Source organism: Coccinella septempunctata, chromosome 3, assembly GCF_907165205.1.
Source record: "Coccinella septempunctata chromosome 3, icCocSept1.1, whole genome shotgun sequence".
Classification (NCBI taxonomy): domain Eukaryota; kingdom Metazoa; phylum Arthropoda; class Insecta; order Coleoptera; family Coccinellidae; genus Coccinella; species Coccinella septempunctata.
This window is the reverse complement of record NC_058191.1, coordinates 5,041,100-5,059,988: the sequence shown is the minus strand read 5'-3', so window position 1 is coordinate 5,059,988 and position 18,889 is coordinate 5,041,100. Positions and strand designations below refer to the sequence as shown.

At 35.6% G+C, this 18,889-nt stretch overlaps 1 protein-coding gene across 3 annotated transcripts in view; it reads left to right on the top strand.

Annotated features, from left to right (window-relative positions):
* LOC123310555 (proteoglycan 4) overlaps positions 1-18,889 on the top strand; it is a 266,769-nt gene that overhangs the window by 230,425 nt on the left and 17,455 nt on the right. For all 3 annotated transcript variants that reach the window (XM_044894071.1, XM_044894072.1, XM_044894073.1), the window contains one exon: positions 17,433-17,599. In XM_044894071.1, the coding sequence (XP_044750006.1) occupies positions 17,433-17,599 (167 nt within the window). The remainder of the gene's footprint in view (positions 1-17,432; positions 17,600-18,889) is intronic.

The window sequence follows — 18,889 nt, the reverse complement described above, 5'->3', positions numbered from 1 at the left end:
TTTTAGTGTATCATTTATTGACTAGACACAGTCCAAATTTGAGCCATATTTTGGCGATTAAGCGTCTTAATCGATGTCTTAAAGCGTCTTTAAGCGTGACGTCATTAATGTTGTTGTCGCAAAAATAGAATATCGCTGATGGTTGAGTCATCTGTCGTTGTCATTAGACAGCGAATCGAATTGTGAATTTTTCAATTTCTGTTCTTTGGCTATTATTTGAAAAATATTTATTTATTCTAAATGATAATGCAGAAACTGCATTATTGGCAATAAAAGCACTCTTCCCTAGTAGGAATTCAAATCAAATTCGATATAAACAACATATTCTCCCTTCTTCTTTATATTACCTCTTTCCGCTTAAGACGTTCTGTGCTAAAGACGACACAGGCCAGAGACAAGATGACTCTATGACACAGGCGCTCTCCACAGACCGCCAGGTTCCGCTTAAAGCGTCTTAAAGACTGACGTCATGACTCATTCGCTCGAATAGCACCGCTTGAAGACGCTTCACGCGTCTTAATCGAGAAAATATGGCTTAGAATCAATTACATAGAATAGGAACGGAGCTATAGTCCTTTATGTAAGTGCATACCTCAAACTGTCAAAATATTAATAAAAATCGTTGAGAATTCAGACATAGTTGTGTTATCAAACTCATATTCAAATTTAACAAGGAATTCAAAAATGTGAAAATATATAGGGTGTTACCATTTAAAATAACGAAGTTGATAGCTGTACAGATGAAACGAAACACTTTGTATATAGTTTTAAATAATTTTAGGAGATGCTCTACTTGAAAAGGGGAAAGTTTCATTTGAAACTGTTTTTTGTAAAGTTAATAAAATTAGAGTAGGAATCGACGCTGCCTCATGGCGAGGACAGCCTGTATTATTCAAATATGACATGAAACATGATACTTATACAGTGTGGGTACGATGTTGGGATTTTACACATTTTGCGGCTACTCTGTCAACCTCCCTAAGAGTAAGAGCAGAAACGGAGGATAGGGTATATTTATACAGGGAGGTTAATTGATAAATGCACAAACAGGACTAATAGAGGACTCCGAGGTTCTTCGAAACAACCCATATTTTATAGATGTATCGCGTCCTCTTTTACAAAGATACGGGGTGATTTGTTGATTTTTCTTATTCAATTAATCATAACGTATGAATCACCCTACACATATTTCTAATATGTACCTACTTATTTGCTCCGTGTATTCTTTATCCAAAGTGGAGTCTGAAAAATAATAGCGAAAGTCGGGTGAAGTCTTATTCCAGATTCGGCCGTAAAAAAAATCAATTAGTAGGTTTCTCGGCGAAATAACACCCTCTACATCAATATTTTAAAATTTTGGCCAAGAAAGTAACGTAATAATTCTTGAACGGAGAATTATTAAGGAAAATCCTGGCACCCGTCGTTTTTCAAAAGCAATTTATCTTATGCTTTTTTGAATTTGATATTTCTCACCTTTCTCTCCCCCCTACGCCCCGCACCAAAATATTTTATTTTTTCAAAATGGGAATGTATGGATTGTGATACATCAAATGAAAGGTAATTTGATTACCCATTCAGCTCTGTCGCTAAAACTAGAATTGGTTGTGCCGGTTTTTTATTACAAAATTACGAAATGACTTACAATTTGTGATTTAAGAGTACTGCAATCAGAAATCAGACCATTATTCTTTTATTAATTATTATCAAGAGGAATCCTCGAATTCATGAATTTGTAATTTCGAAAGCAGGTCCCCTTATGCTTATTCGAATTTGAAATCTCCCTTTACGCTCCACACCCCTCTAATTTTTTTTCAAATAATGGAATGGTGAAAACCGTAACCTCCTACAATCCTTCGTTTTTGAGTTATCAGCAAAAATTGAGACTGGCGATTTCGAAAAATTCTCATAACTTACTGAAGTTGCTGATCTTGAAACTCAAACCTTCTATAGGCACTTTTTTAAGGAGAATCTACTGACAAACGATTTTTTTCCAATTCGTTTGCATTCAAAAAAACAAAAGTTTGCCTAATAATTCGAAATCTAGAGAAGAAAAAAATTTTTTGTGCTCGTCAGTGGATTCTACGTGAAAAAGTGCCTATGGAAGGTTCATAGATAAAAATTATGAGAACTTTTCGTAATCGTCAAAGTCTCATTTTTTGCTAATAGGTAACTCAAAAACGAAGAATCGTATACCTACTTACAGAAAGCTTACCATTACCATTCTTTGTTTTACATTTCTGATCTCTTTTTCAGAGAAACAAAGAATGGTGAAATCCGTAGCCTTCTACGATCTTTCGTTTTTGAGTTATTAGCAAAAAATGAGACATTGACGATTTCGAAAAGTTCTTACTTTTATACGTAGAAATCTACGGACAAACTATTTTTTTTCCAATTCAAAAATAACAAATTCGATAAAAGTCAGTAGATTCTTCGAAAAAGTGCCTTGTAGAGGGTTCGAGTTTCAGGTCTGTAGCTTCAGAGTCAAAAAAGTTATGAGAACTTTTCGAAATCGTCAAAATCTCATTTTTGCTTATAACTCAAAAATGTTGGATCGTAGGAGGCTACGGTTTTCACCATTCTTTGTTTCTCTGAAAAAGAGCTCGGAAATTTGTCATCGGTTTTGCTCCAAAGATTCTAGTTTCAGAGATTCCCTCACTGGACATCGAATTTGGGACACCCCATATAGGATAGGTATCCATACTTATGAAACCTATCTATAAGTAGAATTACTGATAATTCTGAATATTATGCGAATATGGAAATCAATTTTCCATACCTATTGAGATTTTAAATTTGTTTTGTCATTCGTCAACTCTACAGATTCTTAATTTTCAACTCCAACCTACGCAATTCTGACGGTGAAACACTTTACAAATCTAATCTGAAGTAGCTTATAATCATCAATAAATTTGTATAGGATTTATTCGTTATCTATTATTGGTGCCACACTTTTGTGAATTGGCGAGAGACTATATGTATATCTAGGTACTATATAGGCAATGTGAAGTTCCTCACGACTTGTAGAAGCGGCAACAACGTACTCGACTGCACCGGTGAATTAACTTTCTGCTGGTGAATCGAGCAGGCTACTCGATGCTGAGTAAGAGTGGGAGGAGCGGTCCCCCCTCTCTTTCTACCATACGAGAAAACGCAATGGCCGGCCGACTTTCATATTTCCGAATGCGTTGGTAATTTTGGCATTTGTTTCATATCCATATGTGGCAAATTAATTTTGATCTACAAGGGTATGATATGCCTATATAAGTGAACCGTCTAATAAACTAACTAGGTATACAGGGTGTCCTGAAACTTCGTACCTATGTGCGAATTTTCAAAATCTGCAATAAGCAACAATAAACCGGGTGCCCTTTCAAATTGAAAAAGTATAGAGGGTATTTCCGGTGAACTGGAAGTACAATAGGTACCTAGTAACAAACAATAAGTAGATATATGGCATCAGTTGGTGTCACTTGCGGTGAAGTCCAATAATCTCGAAGAATATACAAGGGGTTGACTCTCTAGTCCGAGCCGAAATCACAAATGTGAATTTCAATTTCTCTCCAAAAATATTTTAGTAAAAAAATATTTTAATAAAAATTTAGGAGGTGAATGCTCGTATAAAATTAAGATGGGTCTTTCCTACAATAAAATTTCCTCAGCCCACCCCTTTCCGAGATATCACCCCTAAAAGGTGGTGACTATATAAAATTCAGTTTTAATTTTTTTTTCAGTATTCGTGTATTTTGGCTGGAGGTGGTCATTTCCAGCATTTATTATGAATCTTTCCACATTTTACATCTTTACTGTTTTTCACTCAATTTATTAAAATACATACCTACATAATTATAAAATAAGGTTTTTCTCTTCAGCTATTGATTTGCGGAAGAAAATTCAGGAATAACAAAATTTTTTGAACAAAACAAAACAGTACAATCGCGATAACGTGAACAGAAAATAAAAGGTTGTTCATGTTACCGGAGGTCACTGAAATACAAACTCGACAACATATTGCTATACAGATTTATAATCTTATAAGACTAAAATACATTTTAATCGACGATTCACAATGGTTGAAAAAGTTGTGAGATCTTAGTTTGAGTTATGTGAAGCTGGCACCCCCAAATGCGAATTTCGAAACAAAAATTTTAGGGTCGTTTGTCCATCGTAGGTCCACGTTTGTCCACCATTTTTTTTCATTTGTCCAGGCACCGTTTGAGAGATATGGGAAAAAACTTTTTTCGGTGCATTTTCTGAGCAGCACCCCCAAATTGCAAAAACGTTTTTTTGATGGTACAGATCGTTTGTCCAACGTAAGTCCACTTTTGTCCACCCAATTTTTTCATTTGTCCACCCACAGAACCGTAGAAATCAATCTTTTAAAATTTTGGAAAGTGTGAAGTTGGCACCCCCAAATGAAAATTTTTGAACCAAAATTTCAGGGTCGTTTGTCCATCGTAGGTCCATGTTTGTCCACCCAATTTTTTCATTTGTCCACCCACAGAACCGTAGAAATCAACCTTTCAAAATTTTGGAAAGTGTGAAGTTGGCACCCCCAAATGAAAATTTTTGAACCAAAATTTCAGGGTCGTTATTCCATCATAGGTCCATGTTTGTCCACCTTTTTTTTTCATTTGTCCAGGCACCTATTGAGAGATATGGAAAAAGAAGTTGTTGCGGTGCATTTTCTGAGCAGCTCACCCAAATTGCGAAAACGTGTTTTTTATGGTAGAGATCGTTTGTCCAACGTTAGTTCACTTTTGTCCACCAAATTCTTTCATTTGTCCACCCACAGAACCATAGAAATCAATCTTTGAAAATTTTGGAAAGTGTGAAGTTGGCACCCCCAAATGAAAATTTTTGAACCAAAATTTCAGGGTCGTTATTCCATCATAGGTCCATGTTTGTCCACCTTTTTTTTTCATTTGTCCAGGCACCTATTGAGAGATATGGAAAAAGAAGTTGTTGCGGTGCATTTTCTGAGCAGCACCCCCAAATTGCAAAAACGTTTTTTTGATGGTACAGATCGTTTGTCCAACGTAAGTCCACTTTTGTCCACCCAATTTTTTCATTTGTCCACCCACAGAACCGTAGAAATCAATTTTTTAAAATTTTGGAAAGTGTGAAGTTGGCACCCCCAAATGAAAATTTTTGAACCAAAATTTCAGGGTCGTTTGTCCATCGTAGGTCCATGTTTGTCCACCCAATTTTTTCATTTGTCCACCCACAGAACCGTAGAAATCAACCTTTCAAAATTTTGGAAAGTGTGAAGTTGGCACCCCCAAATGAAAATTTTTGAACCAAACTTTCAGGGTCGTTTGTCCATCGTAGGTCCATGTTTGTCCACTTTTTTTTTTCATTTGTCCAGGCACCGTTTGAGAGATATGGAAAAAGAAGTTGTTGTGGCGCATTTTCTGAGCAGCTCACCCAAATTGCGAAAACGTGTTTTTTATGGTAAAGATCGTTTGTCCAACGTTAGTCCACTTTTATCCATAAAATTTTGTCATTTGTCCACCCACAGAACCATAGAAATCAATCTTTGAAACTTTTGAATGAAAGTGTGAAGCTGAAACCTCAAATGCGAATTTTGAAACCAAAATTTCAGGGTTGTTTGTCCATCGTAGGTCCACGTTTGTCCACCTTTTTTTTCATTTGTCCAGGCACCGTTTGAGAGATATGGGAAAAAACTTTTTTCGGTGCATTTTGAGAAACGGAAATTTTTGCATCCCAGTGTTGATGGGCGAAGAAAAGATTTATGTTCAAAACACGTGCGCGTTCGATTCGATAGTGGAAGTTATGGCTAACTGCTATTGCAATTTCGGGAAAGTCAAATAATTTGTTGAGAATAATTCCGATACCCCAATTTTTGATTTTGTTAAAAGATACGCCGTTGAGGGAGTCAGCAATTCGTTGTATCGCGAAAGGGCTACAATTCTAGGCTTATACAATGATAAAAATAATAATTTCATGAATTGCTATGGAAGCGTTTACGAACTACTGCGAAATTTAATTTTGAATACCCCTAGCGTTACAATGCGTCAAATTTGTAAAAATTGTAACAGTAACGAAGCATCAGAAGAAGTAATTGTTGCCGATAATTACAAACCTGGAATGATATTTAGCGAATACTTCAACTTTTTCCTGATAGAAAAGTTTGACGAAAAGACGCAAGATTGCAGAACCTGCAGTTCTGAATCTAAACTCGCCAAAGTGTGTTCGGATTTATTATGTTTCGATTTCGATCTTGTATTTCAAATTGAGAAGGATCTTTTTCCTGATGGAATAAAATTGAACGAAATTCCTGTGGATATTGAGGTAATAAATGAAAAATATATGCTAGGCGGGGTCATTGTCCATTATCCCCAACACTTTGTCGCATTTACAAGACGGGTTACAGGAACTTGGACAAAATGCGATATGTCACGAAAAGGGCAATCAGTCAAGGACAATATTTCTGTATATCCAGTCATCGCCATTTATATCAAATGTGGAAACTGATGAATTAATGTAGGTACTCGTAGTCTTGTCCATATTTTTTGTTCCAAATAAATAATAGAAATGAAAACAGATGATCAAATTATTTATCCATACATTCCCCATAAATTGAAAAACATCAACAAATCCTTATTTGCAATTTTTGAATTGTCTGATGAAGGACTTTGATAGACAACCTAATTGGTTTTCTTACCATTACATTACATTCCATTTGCGAATGGTACCTGGACAACTGAAGAAATATGACCCGCGATGCAACAACGTTATTCTCAATGAATTCGCAGTTGTTGGTAAAATTACGAATAAAAAGAAAATATTTGCTTTTTTTATCAATAAAGCATATGAAACAATGAAAATTTTGATTGGACAAACGTGACTTTGGACGAACGATTCATTTGGTAAAAAATATTCTTTAGCATTTTAGGAATAGTCAACGAAGAATTTTGATTAATCAATTTTTCATCCCATCTTGCTAATGGAGTGTATATATACAACTGCAAATGAATTTTCGATGTACAAACATGAACCAGCGAAAGACAAACGAACCTGAATGTTTTTTTCGAAAATTGGCATTTTGTGATGCGGCAATATAACACTTTTTTTTAAATTGTTTTTTATGGTTCTGCGAGTGAACGAATCGAATAATTGCCTAGATTGTAGTGGAATTGCAGAAAAGGCTTTCCCGCAATAGGGTGGAACTGCTCAGAAAATGCAATGAAAAAATTCCCTTTTTCTCTCATACGCTCCCTGGATAAATGAAAAAAAGGTGGACAAACAGAACTACGATGGACAAACAACCCTGAAATTTTGGTTTCAAAATTCGCATTTGAGGTTTCAGCTTCACACTTTCATCCAAAAGTTTCAAAGATTGATTTCTATGGTTCTGTGGGTGGACAAATGACAAAATTTGGTGGACAAAAGTGGACTAACGTTGGACAAACGATCTTTACCATAAAAAACACGTTTTCGCAATTTGGGTGAGCTGCTCAGAAAATGCGCCACAACAACTTCTTTTTCCATATCTCTCAAACGGTGCCTGGACAAATGAAAAAAAAAGGTGGACAAACATGGACCTACGATGGACAAACGACCCTGAAATTTTGGTTCAAAAATTTTCATTTGGGGGTGCCAACTTCACACTTTCCAAAATTTTCAAAGATTGATTTCTATGGTTCTGTGGGTGGACAAATGAAAGAATTTGGTGGACAAAAGTGAACTAACGTTGGACAAACGATCTCTACCATAAAAAACACGTTTTCGCAATTTGGGTGAGCTGCTCAGAAAATGCACCGCAACAACTTCTTTTTCCATATCTCTCAAACGGTGCCTGGGCAAATGAAAAAAAAAGGTGGACAAACATGGACCTACGATGGACAAACGACCCTGAAATTTTGGTTCAAAAATTTTCATTTGGGGGTGCCAACTTCACACTTTCCAAAATTTTGAAAGGTTGATTTCTACGGTTCTGTGGGTGGACAAATGAGAAAATTGGGTGGACAAACATGGACCTACGATGGACAAACGACCCTGAAATTTTGGTTCAAAAATTTTTATTTGGGGGTGCCAACTTCACACTTTCCAAAATTTTAAAAGATTGATTTCTACTGTTCTGTGGGTGGACAAATGAAAAAATTGGGTGGACAAAAGTGGACTTACGTTGGACAAACGATCTGTACCATCAAAAAAACGTTTTTGCAATTTGGGGGTGCTGCTCAGGAAACGCACCGAAAAAAGTTTTTTCCCATATCTCTCAAACGGTGCCTGGACAAATGAAAAAAAAAGGTGGACAAACGTGGACCTACGATGGACAAACGACCCTAAAATTTTTGTTTCAAAATTCGCATTTGGGGGTGCCAGCTTCACATAGCTCTTAGTTTGCACTTTTTTGGCAGAAACAATGTTGTTCACGCTATTGAGCCATTGGAACGAGCGAGTGTTCACAGTATCGCGATTGTACTGTAATTTCATTTTATGAAACTCGAAAAGAAGTTTTGATATAAAATAAAGTAAGGGTTGCTAATTTCACCCCCGTATAATGTAACAGGAAAACATATTGAAAAAATATCCGTGGTTAGTCCTATGCGAGTGCACGAAAATTACAGAATTTTATAGCTCTACTGGAATTTTAAAAAAAAAAAACATGCTGAATTTTAGTCACCACCTTTTAGGGGTGATATCTTATATCTTTGAGAGGGGTGGGCCGAGGAAGTTTTTGCATAAGAGAAATCACCTCCTGAATTTTGTCACATGAACTTAAGAACCCCCTGTATATTGATCGAATTTGGGCGGTAAATAGTAACTAGATAATCTGCCCTATTCTGTAAACCTCAAATGGAATATAAGATATTATGTCGAATAGGGATTTACCCGAGGATTTACCAAACAACTGGTGCAATTCTGGTATACTTCCCATCAGTATTTTATGGTAATTTATTGAAATCAAAATTGCTCCTCAAAAGTCATTTTCTTTCGATGTAGTTCTCTTTCTCTTCTTGCCTCCTTCTTTGAGTTTCTTTTTTTTTTGTTAAGTAGATTATAACTGATTATAGTTCGCTCCGAGGTTCGCTCATATGTTAACCTGTGAATACATGGGTAATTCCTGTTTGTATTCCTTGTACTTCAAATAAATAAATAAATAAATCAGTAGGCCTTGAAAGTCCAGACGCAGCTCAATATCTGGTCACAAAAGATCTCAAATACTTTCTGCGGTTTCAATTAATCAATTATACTTACAGAGCTGAAAAATATATAAACATAAATTAAACCTAGAAAAATATTTGAAATTAATTAATATCTACTCGCGTTCAGAGCAAATGTGTCAGGATTCAAAATTGATACAATCACTTTCTCAATTGGTTCATTTAAGCAAGAACATGAACAATATTAGGCATCAAAAATATCTTCGGATGATTCATTGAATTATACCCACATGCAGAGGGAGTTTTAAGTATACCTACTGGCCTAAGATAGGTATAGGTACTCGTATGTACTAAGTATTTTGAATTTGATAGATACTGTTATTAATGTTCCTATTTTCTTTCTGTGATTGGAACGATATACAGAAATTTTTTGTCCAGATATTAAGTCGGATCTGGACTTACAAGGCTTATACCTATTACTCCCATGTCAATAATAAGTACTATGTATAGGTACAGGGTGTAAATTCAATACTGCATGAGGTTTTTTGTTAACAGAAGGTAGAACTGTTCAAAATGAAGTGTTTCACCAAAATTCACCTAGGTATCTATATGTAAAAAAACAAAGTTGACAAAAAAAATAGAAATGATTACTGAAATAGATCCTAATAGATAATTCTTCATCTGAATTATCGCAAGGCAATGGGAAAAAACTCATCTCGTGATGACTGACTCAACCATATGATTTCGTTCGATTTTTACCTGGGAATTAAAATGGAAACTTACTATTGTCGAATTTTTACATTGCATATTTAGTAACGATTTTATAGAACGGCTCATGTCAACTGACAGAAAAAGACGAGTGTTAAAAATAGAATATTAGTTCAAAATCTCACCGATAAAATTCGTCTAAATCATTCACAATCTTCTTCTTGTTCGAACTCTCCAACAATCGTCTTAAAATGGGGTGAAATAGGGTAACAATAATAGCACTTTGTTAACATGAGGACTTTCAATTAATTGTCTCAATTTTCTACACTGTTTCCACCCCAAATCGCACGATGCCACAATTTTTTCAATTGACCTGATGCAACTAATCAGATAGACTCGGACGTACGGAACCATTAATTGTCCAGCCATATGTTAATGTTTTTTTTCGTTTTTCCGATGCCGAAGTCACCTTCCACAGTCCCGTACCTAGTTGAAATACTTTGAAATTTTGTCGAAATTCTAGGGGTTTTAGGTCAGGCATCTTGAATATCTTATATAGACAGTTGTTCGTGAAATGACTTATTCTGATGAATAGGGAATACTCCTTCTGACAAAAATGATGAATTTTTTATGAAATATGTTTGAAACGTCACAATTTAAATAAACATTTCAACCGTTTCCCTAAAAAAAAAATATTTTAAGTACTTAAAAATGAAAAATGAATATGAGTATTTAAAATTTAAAGCGTTTCGTTTCTATTGCACAAGTGGGCAAGATCGACTGAAATATGCGTTGATAATAAAGGACTACAAATACACTATCTTGATGAGATAGACAAGGATGGCTATCTATGAAGTCTGGGACTAACGTGGAAGGTCGTAAAATTTTATGGGATTTTTATGGCCGTTTGCTGTTGGGGCTCGCCAGTAAGTACGCGCCTTATGATGGTTGTAAATAAACAGCTGTTATTTTATAAACAAGCTGATCCTACATTGTTCTTTTTATTTTCTAGTAGGCGCTGTTGCCCAATCGTAAACTTGAAACAAAGCGATTTAAATTTTAAAACCCTATATTTGAAGATTGATTTTGAATAGTTTCCGCGGTGCATTTGAAAAAATCATGAATGAAACTCATAATAATTCAGTTTAAACTTGCATATGCAGTGATAACCCAAATTGAGGAGAATTCCCCATTTTACCTTCTGTAGGAAAAGACGCCTCTCCTTTGGAAACACCCTGTAAATTTTCATAATTCACAATGTCCAAATACGATTTCTCATCAGAATATTGTCTATGGACCTTAATAACCAAATACAAAACCAACACGATGCTTAAATTCCAAACAATATCGTAGGAATTACAGGTAGTGCATTAAATCGTTATTCGGAACTCCCATCACTTACGCTACAATCTACTCCGAGCTGAGCTAACAAACAGTCTGATCCGAACAAGAAACATTCAGATGTAGGTAATTCAACACGATCATTCACTCAGAAGTGGCGACATCATCGCGGCACGAGCCTCAAATAAATCAGATATACGCACATTATGTTATGGCAGAATTCGCAAGTCAGCCGCCGTAATAATCCTGATTTATATATAATGCACGAAAGGGCATTGTTGGCCCCATTTCGCATCGGCAAAGGTAGGCAGAGTGGATAAAGAACGATAATCTCTGTAACACTGATATCCCGTGTTATCCACGGTGAAACACAACAATAAATCACACGGTAAATTAGGGAAAGAATATTTATGATACACTTGAACGTGTTATTTTCTACGTGGTAGGTGAATGAGGATTTCGAATTGGTGTCTAGGAAATGTTTTTACGAATAAGAAGAGTGTTTGGCTGTCACACTGATGATATCCATTAATGAGCATAGAAATCATAATACAGAGTCAGTTTCAAGTGTTGAACTCGCTTCTCTCGGAAACAGATCGCACCATTTTTATAGATTAATGGTTGTATTCTGCTTTTCATCCGTAAGCTACGAATCTGTAGCGTACGATCTGTAAGTGTTAGATTGACAGATTCGTAAATAATCACAGATAACAGAATCATAAATAATGCAATTCTGGAAATGTTTCTGTAACTATCTCATTGACAGTGTTACCGTGAACTACTTATCGCAAATAGTTACGGATTCCTGTAAACTACAGACCATTAAAAACCGTCCAGAATTGCAATTTTCCTGTAAGCTTATGAAAAGTTACAGATTGACTTATAGGTGAAAGCAGAATACCACCGTTAGACGTGCAAGGATTTTGTAATATGGCAAATAGATATCATGGTGGTATTCACGTTGTTGTCAGATGTTTCCTTTTGACGGAATAATAATGAATTTTCTTATTTCAAATGGATCACCTTTTATATTTCTTTGATATCCTGAATATTTTCAGCGCAAACATAACATTAACCTGAATGCCATATCTTCGGAGTGATAGCTGTAGAAATACCGAGTGTGCCATTTGAAATAAGAAAGTTTTCGACGATCATTTGTAGTTGATGTTTGAGAATTAATTATGATCACTCTGTATATTCCAGAAATTTTCTTTTATATGTAGGAGTAGCCAACTCATCTACTCGAAAAAACTCTGTCTGTATCGCTGGCGTAACTAGTTTCTTCATTAATTGCTATTTAAACACTCCATATTTTCGATTTTTCGCCATTATCTCGTAAAGGGTGCTATAAAGTAATTTGAAGAAACTCATCATAACTTGAGCTTGCAATTCCATTTTTGAGATCAAATATAGGGTGTTACATTTAAAAAAGTGTAACTTTGGTCTATATCTTTGATTTCGAACACCCTGTATATATGACAATAATATTAAATTGTGCTTTGGGACATCCTACACACACCACAAGAAAAGATTTTCAAAATATCTTCATTTACTCCCACAAAATAAGCGGCGCGTCTTGGATGGGCCACCCGGTATATGATGATTTTCTGGGAGATACGCGTGTCGAAAGTTGACATTTTGGGAATATTCCCAAAAAGATAGGTCTGTTAAAAAATCGTCAAAACCGAACGGTTGCAACGAGCTCAATTTAATTTCGAAATTTATTACCGGAAGAGTTGCTCTTCGAGAATTTGAGAGAAATATTTTTTCGAATGTCGGAAAATGATTTTATTTCCCATTCATATAAGAATAAATTTCAGGGTTGTTTTCTTTCAAACATATAGCAATAGCACAATTACGAGGATATATTGAAATATTCTCAGCCTACTATAGAACCAAACAAAATTTCGATGTCAAAATATTTTATTACTCAACATATTCTCCTCTTAATTGGATACATTTATTACAGCGAACCTGCAACGTCTCTAAACCTTTCAAAAAAAATGTTTCTTCTTGCTCTGCAAACCAGACCTCCACAGCTTTTATTAACTCTTCGTTGGAAGAAAATTTACGACTTTTTAACCTTTTTTTCAGTTGAGGAAAGAGATGATAGTCGGATGGAGCCAAATCTGGTAAATAAGGGGCGACTAGTAAGTCAAACCCTAAATCACGAATTTTTTGCATGGCAACATGTGATTTGCCTGCATTGGCGTTGTCCTGCAAAAACAAAACACCTTTTGATAGCTTTCCGCGTCTTTTCTCTTCAATTTTTTTCCCGTAGAGTGGTCAGTAATGTCGAATATAGTAATCTGAGGATATTGTTCTACCCTTATCCAAAAAATCGATCATGACCCCATGCCAATCCCAAAAATCTGAAGCAAGAACTTTTCCAGCAGATTTTTGGATACGAAACTTCTTAGGTCTTGGAGAACCAAAGTGTTGCCATTCCATCGATTGTTGCTTTGTTTCTGGCTAGTAGAAATGTACCCTAGTCTCATCCATAGTAAAAATTCGGTTTAAGAAGTCTACATCGTTTTCAAATCGAGCACAGATCGAACGCGATGCTTCTACCCTTGGTCAACATTCAAACATTTGGGGATCCATTTTGTAGCAATTTTTCTCATGTCCAAATTGACGTGAACTATATTCAGTGCTTCAGATATACATTTTAGCCCAATTCGACGGTCTGATAAAATCTTGTCATGAACTGCATCGATATTTTCGGGGACTGACACAGAAACTGGCCTTCCCGATCGGTAATCATCTTCAATGGAAAATTTACTTCTTTTGAAGCTTGCAATCCAATTTTACACAGTCGCATACGAAGGACATTGATCACCAAGGGTATTAAGCAAATCTTCCTAAATCTGCTTAGCTCTTAACCTTTTTAAATACAGGTACTTGATGATGGTTCGATTCTCCAGTTTTTCGATTTTCACAATTTCGGTGGACATCGTCTTTCTTTTAATTTATTGCGTAACTCTGGTTCACTTTTTTGACCTCAAACTAAACACTGACACTTATAATGAGTTTTTGTTCGTTGCTATGGTGACGCAATATTTTTTTATGCTTGGAACTGATCTAGGCTAACTAGATATCAATACATCCTCATATAAAGATACATACCTATCTACTTTTTATCAACAAACACCTCAAAGAATTCGAAATAAAAAATCATGGACTCCTGAAACCGCCACTGACACTAACATTGAGCTAGCAGAATCTGCGATTTATCCAAAGAAAATTAGCAAATGATTTTTCATAAAAATACTGAATTGTTTTCTACGGGAGTTATCCCATATTGCCTCCAGTAGATATAGTTTTCTATCGTTTTGTGTAATCTACTTGCCAAAATCATAAATTGAAAATTTCAGAGTAGGTTTATCACTGAAAATGAACCAAAAGTTGCGCAAGCTTATAAACAACGACTTTCTATACAAGCATCAGCCCAAATAAAATACCTCTACTATTCGCCACAGCGATACAAGCGGAAACCCAAAGTTCGAACACATTTTCGGTTTTTTCCATTTCCTCTATCGGAAACCAATAAAGTGGCCGTAAATTCCGGGAAAATGACTGACCGTACATTGATAAACCCCAGAGGAAGCTCATCCCCATATCCCGCCAACACATTCTCGTTATTTATTTATCCGTTTATTTATTATATAAAATATCCGCCCACGGATGTTGCTCACAATGAATTTCCAGCTTATGGCTTACGCCACCTGTTGATCTGTGGCGTATGACATCCGTTGTTAAATTTATGTCAGTGTCAGCTTCACGCGGGAGTGAAGTGCACTGCTGATTTATCTATATACACCAGAGATTACGCTCATTTTCATTGAAGAATTTCGTTGTTTTTCTGCGATTGTTACACTGTCTATTGAATGATAACGAATCGATTGCTTTTATGGATTTTCAGCTTGCAATTATGTTCAGAGTATAGGTACAGGTCAAGAAAATAATATACAGGGTATATCAAATTGCTTGATTTTGGCTGTTTCTGATTTCTGAAACGTTTTCACCTATCTAGTCTAGAAGAACCAGAAACGGCCAAAATCAAGCAGCTCGAGATACTCTGTGCAGAGTGGGTTTTCGAAAACTCGTTATTCTCATGTCTCCGAAGTTATAAGAGGTATGAATAAACATTCAAAAATAGGGAGGACAGAAATGGCACCTTTAGGCACTCAGGCCGACCAATACCCTGCGCTTCAGCCATCTTAGCCACCCCTAAAAAAGAAATTCAAATGGCAACTCCCTACTTGTGATACATCATTCAAATTCTTGTATGCAGGGTCACAATTTAGAAACTTGCCATGCCAAATATGTCGCGACAAGGATGTTTTCAGAGAAAATGCCGGAAGAGGTCAATTTTTATTCGGAGGGGAACATATTTCGAGCTGAATTGTAAGCCGAAATCTCCTCAACCGTAGGTGCTATCACCCCCAAATTCTTAATAAGGAATAGGGGGTGAGATTTACCTCAATTGAAAGATCACTGGTCCCTCTACATGAATACTATGGTTTACAAATTTTTATTGATTCCTTGTAGAGTTACAGGAGGTGACAATTTAAAATTTTGCCAGGCTAACTATGTCTCGACGAGGATGTTTTCAAAGAAAAAGCCGGAACAGGTCAATTTTTAATGGAAGGGGAACATATTTTGAGCAAAATTGTAAGCCGAAATCTCCTCAAACTTAGGTTGAGGGCTATCACCCCTAAATTCTTTATAGGGAATAGAGGGTGAGCTAAACCTCATATCAATTGGAAGACACTATGTCCCTCTACATAATACTATTGTCTTCCAATTGAAGTATAGCTCAGCCTCTATTCCTTATTAAGATTGAGGAGATTGTGGCTTGTTAGAAACATGTCCCCCTCCGAATAAAAATTGACCTGTTCCGGCATTTTCTCTGAAAACATCCTTGTTGAGACATAATTGGCCTGTCACCTCCTGTAACTACTTCAAGGAATCAATAAAAATTTGCAAACCATAGAATTCATGTAGAGGGTCAAGTGATCTTTCAATTGAGGTATGGCTCATTCGAAGAATTCTGTTTTTCGAATACCTAATATCTATATCTGGTATGGATTAATAGAAGACTAATCATTGAAAAAATTCGTCAAATTAAAGATAACCCTTTCATTCTAAATAACATTTCATGTTTCGTTATCTTGTTAGTGACATCTGACATAATATAAAATCCTTAGAGATCACCCACAAGAATTTTTCTAGTTTCATCTTCCTCCAAAATAAAGCATCTTCTTTTTTGTAAGTCTCTTTTTGACATTTTCAAGGCTTAGTTTTTTCTATGTGTTCGTTCCATAGAACACAACCAGCTATGTATCGCAGCCAACTATACCGGGTGAAAATGAATAGTTGCGATACAATTTAAGGGGAGATGGTTTGTGCTGTGGGTCTTTCATTTAATTTTTTTTGGGCAGCCTCTGCTTAGATACCGCTTCTCCAAGATGACAACTGAAATGCAATTTATTTCTTATAAACCAGAAAATTGATAGGACTAAAATTGAGCGGATGATGTATTTAAAAAAATGTCGTGTTGTTCCTCTAAGTATAAGCAGGATGTCCGCCTACTAGCTAAATTTAAGTAAGAAGATAATTCCGGTCTATGCAAGGTGTTGATATATTTTTTCTTTCAAAAACCGTTACTTTTAGTAAAAATTTACAATTTTGAATTTTGAATGAATCAAACTATGAAAAAAATGCGAAACAAATTTCAGAGGAGGCTTTTTCTATCCCTTGCAATTACAGGGGAATACCACAAAGAATTGTTTATTTGCTCCTAGCTCCCATAGCATAACTGCTCAGTTTTTGTTTTCCAAGAAAAGAATTACTTTTCAGGTGCCATCTTGAGGGGTATCTAAGCAGGGACTGCTCAATAAAAACTATATGGAAGACCCTCTCTATTTTTCGACAACGAATCTTTCCTTAAATTTTTTCGCAAATTTCATTTACACCCTCCAAAACGTAGAGGTAGGCTGCTGCAGATTGTGATATGTCGTCAGGTTTTTCAAAACATACATATCTTCATTATTTCGATGATGATGCATTACGAAATAATTCTTTTTGAGGAAATGAAATGTCAAATTGTTGAAATTCAAGATGGCTTCACTAAAATGGCGGAAACTCTCGCTATTGTTTTTGTTTGTTTTGTTATTTAAATCCCATTCCACTAAAATTATTCGTCCCGATTATTTTCGATTTATAATGATCTTTTGTTTTTTTTTTCAGGATATTATCAACCAGCTGGTCCGTTAATAACAGTGCCTTTAGGACATGGTCAGCCTCCTCTGGCCAAGAGTGCCCCATTGTCAGAGACATCTCCTACGACACCATCACCGTTGAGTTCACATCCTCATCCGCCACCAAGTAACAACGGAGATTCTTCAGACAGTGAGGTACTTAATTTTTTCTGTATAAAAACTATCTATTTCGTCGTGTTTTCTCAATAATTCCGCTCTAACCTTGAAGAGGAATGAGACTTCCTGCATTTCTCGCAATTTTTTTTATTCAAGATGAAATGTCACAATCAGAATTTTGCTTTCTCATTCATCCTTTAGGTACATTTAATGGGTGAGCTCATGTCTTTTAAATTAAATACAATGTGTGGCTAAAGGCTGAAGTAAGGAAAAATATTCATAATTGCGTTATTGATTGTTCTCAAGCAAAACGCTCTGACAGTTTAGTTTTAGTTGTTGATTTACCACCCATGGCAAATGGCAGAAAAATTCTACTTTTGAACTGTTTTAAAAGTTTCCTTTTTTCACCAATTTTTCTAATATCAGAAATATTCATTCATATTGTTTTGCTCATATCTTCATAAGTTTCACATCTTTAGGTGAAAATTTATTTTTAGTATTTTTTGTACAAAATCACGTCTATGAGAAATTTCATAAATATTCGATTCATTTGTACGTTCACTCTGAAAACTAAATAGATCGTAAAGTGAAGCAGCTGTGGCCTAAACAAATACTTATACGATTATACCATTCAATAAATTGGTGGAATAATCTTATTCTACACGTATGGAAGATTTCTTAAGGACCTTATGCTCATAATTTTTAAAAAAATAGTTAGCAGTTAGCATTCAATGATAATATACATATTGATTCATAATTATTGGGACCACTAAGGATAGAAATATAGCGATAGGACAAAATATGTCTTGAAAAGCTTTTGCTATGGGAAAAACATATACATATTAGGATGTTAAAGTTGAAGGACAACAAATTATACAGAGTAAACAAATGCGAAGGACTTAGGGAGATGATTCCTCGATGAAAATAAGCAGGGATAGTTCCCATAAATTTTTTTAGAAATCGACCTCCCTTCCAAGATACAGCCTTTGGAAGGGATGAAGAGTTGACAGTTTTTTATTTTTTTACGGGAGCTCGAAAACACTGAGTCATAATGTTAAAACTAGGAGAGGTAGTGATTCTATGGAACACTTATACGATGAAATGGAATGAACGGTGATCAGAACTGCTTGTAAGTGACGTGGGACCACGTCATAATGCGCATGATTAAAAAATCTAACATACGATTTTGCGCAGGAGCGTTCAAATTGCTCTGACGTCACGTGGGAATACACGTCCCACGTCATGTCAGAACAATTTGAAATTCTACCTCTGAGACAAGTTTTTGATTGCGTTTTTCTCAGAAACAGCGAAAATTCTCGTGTTCATACA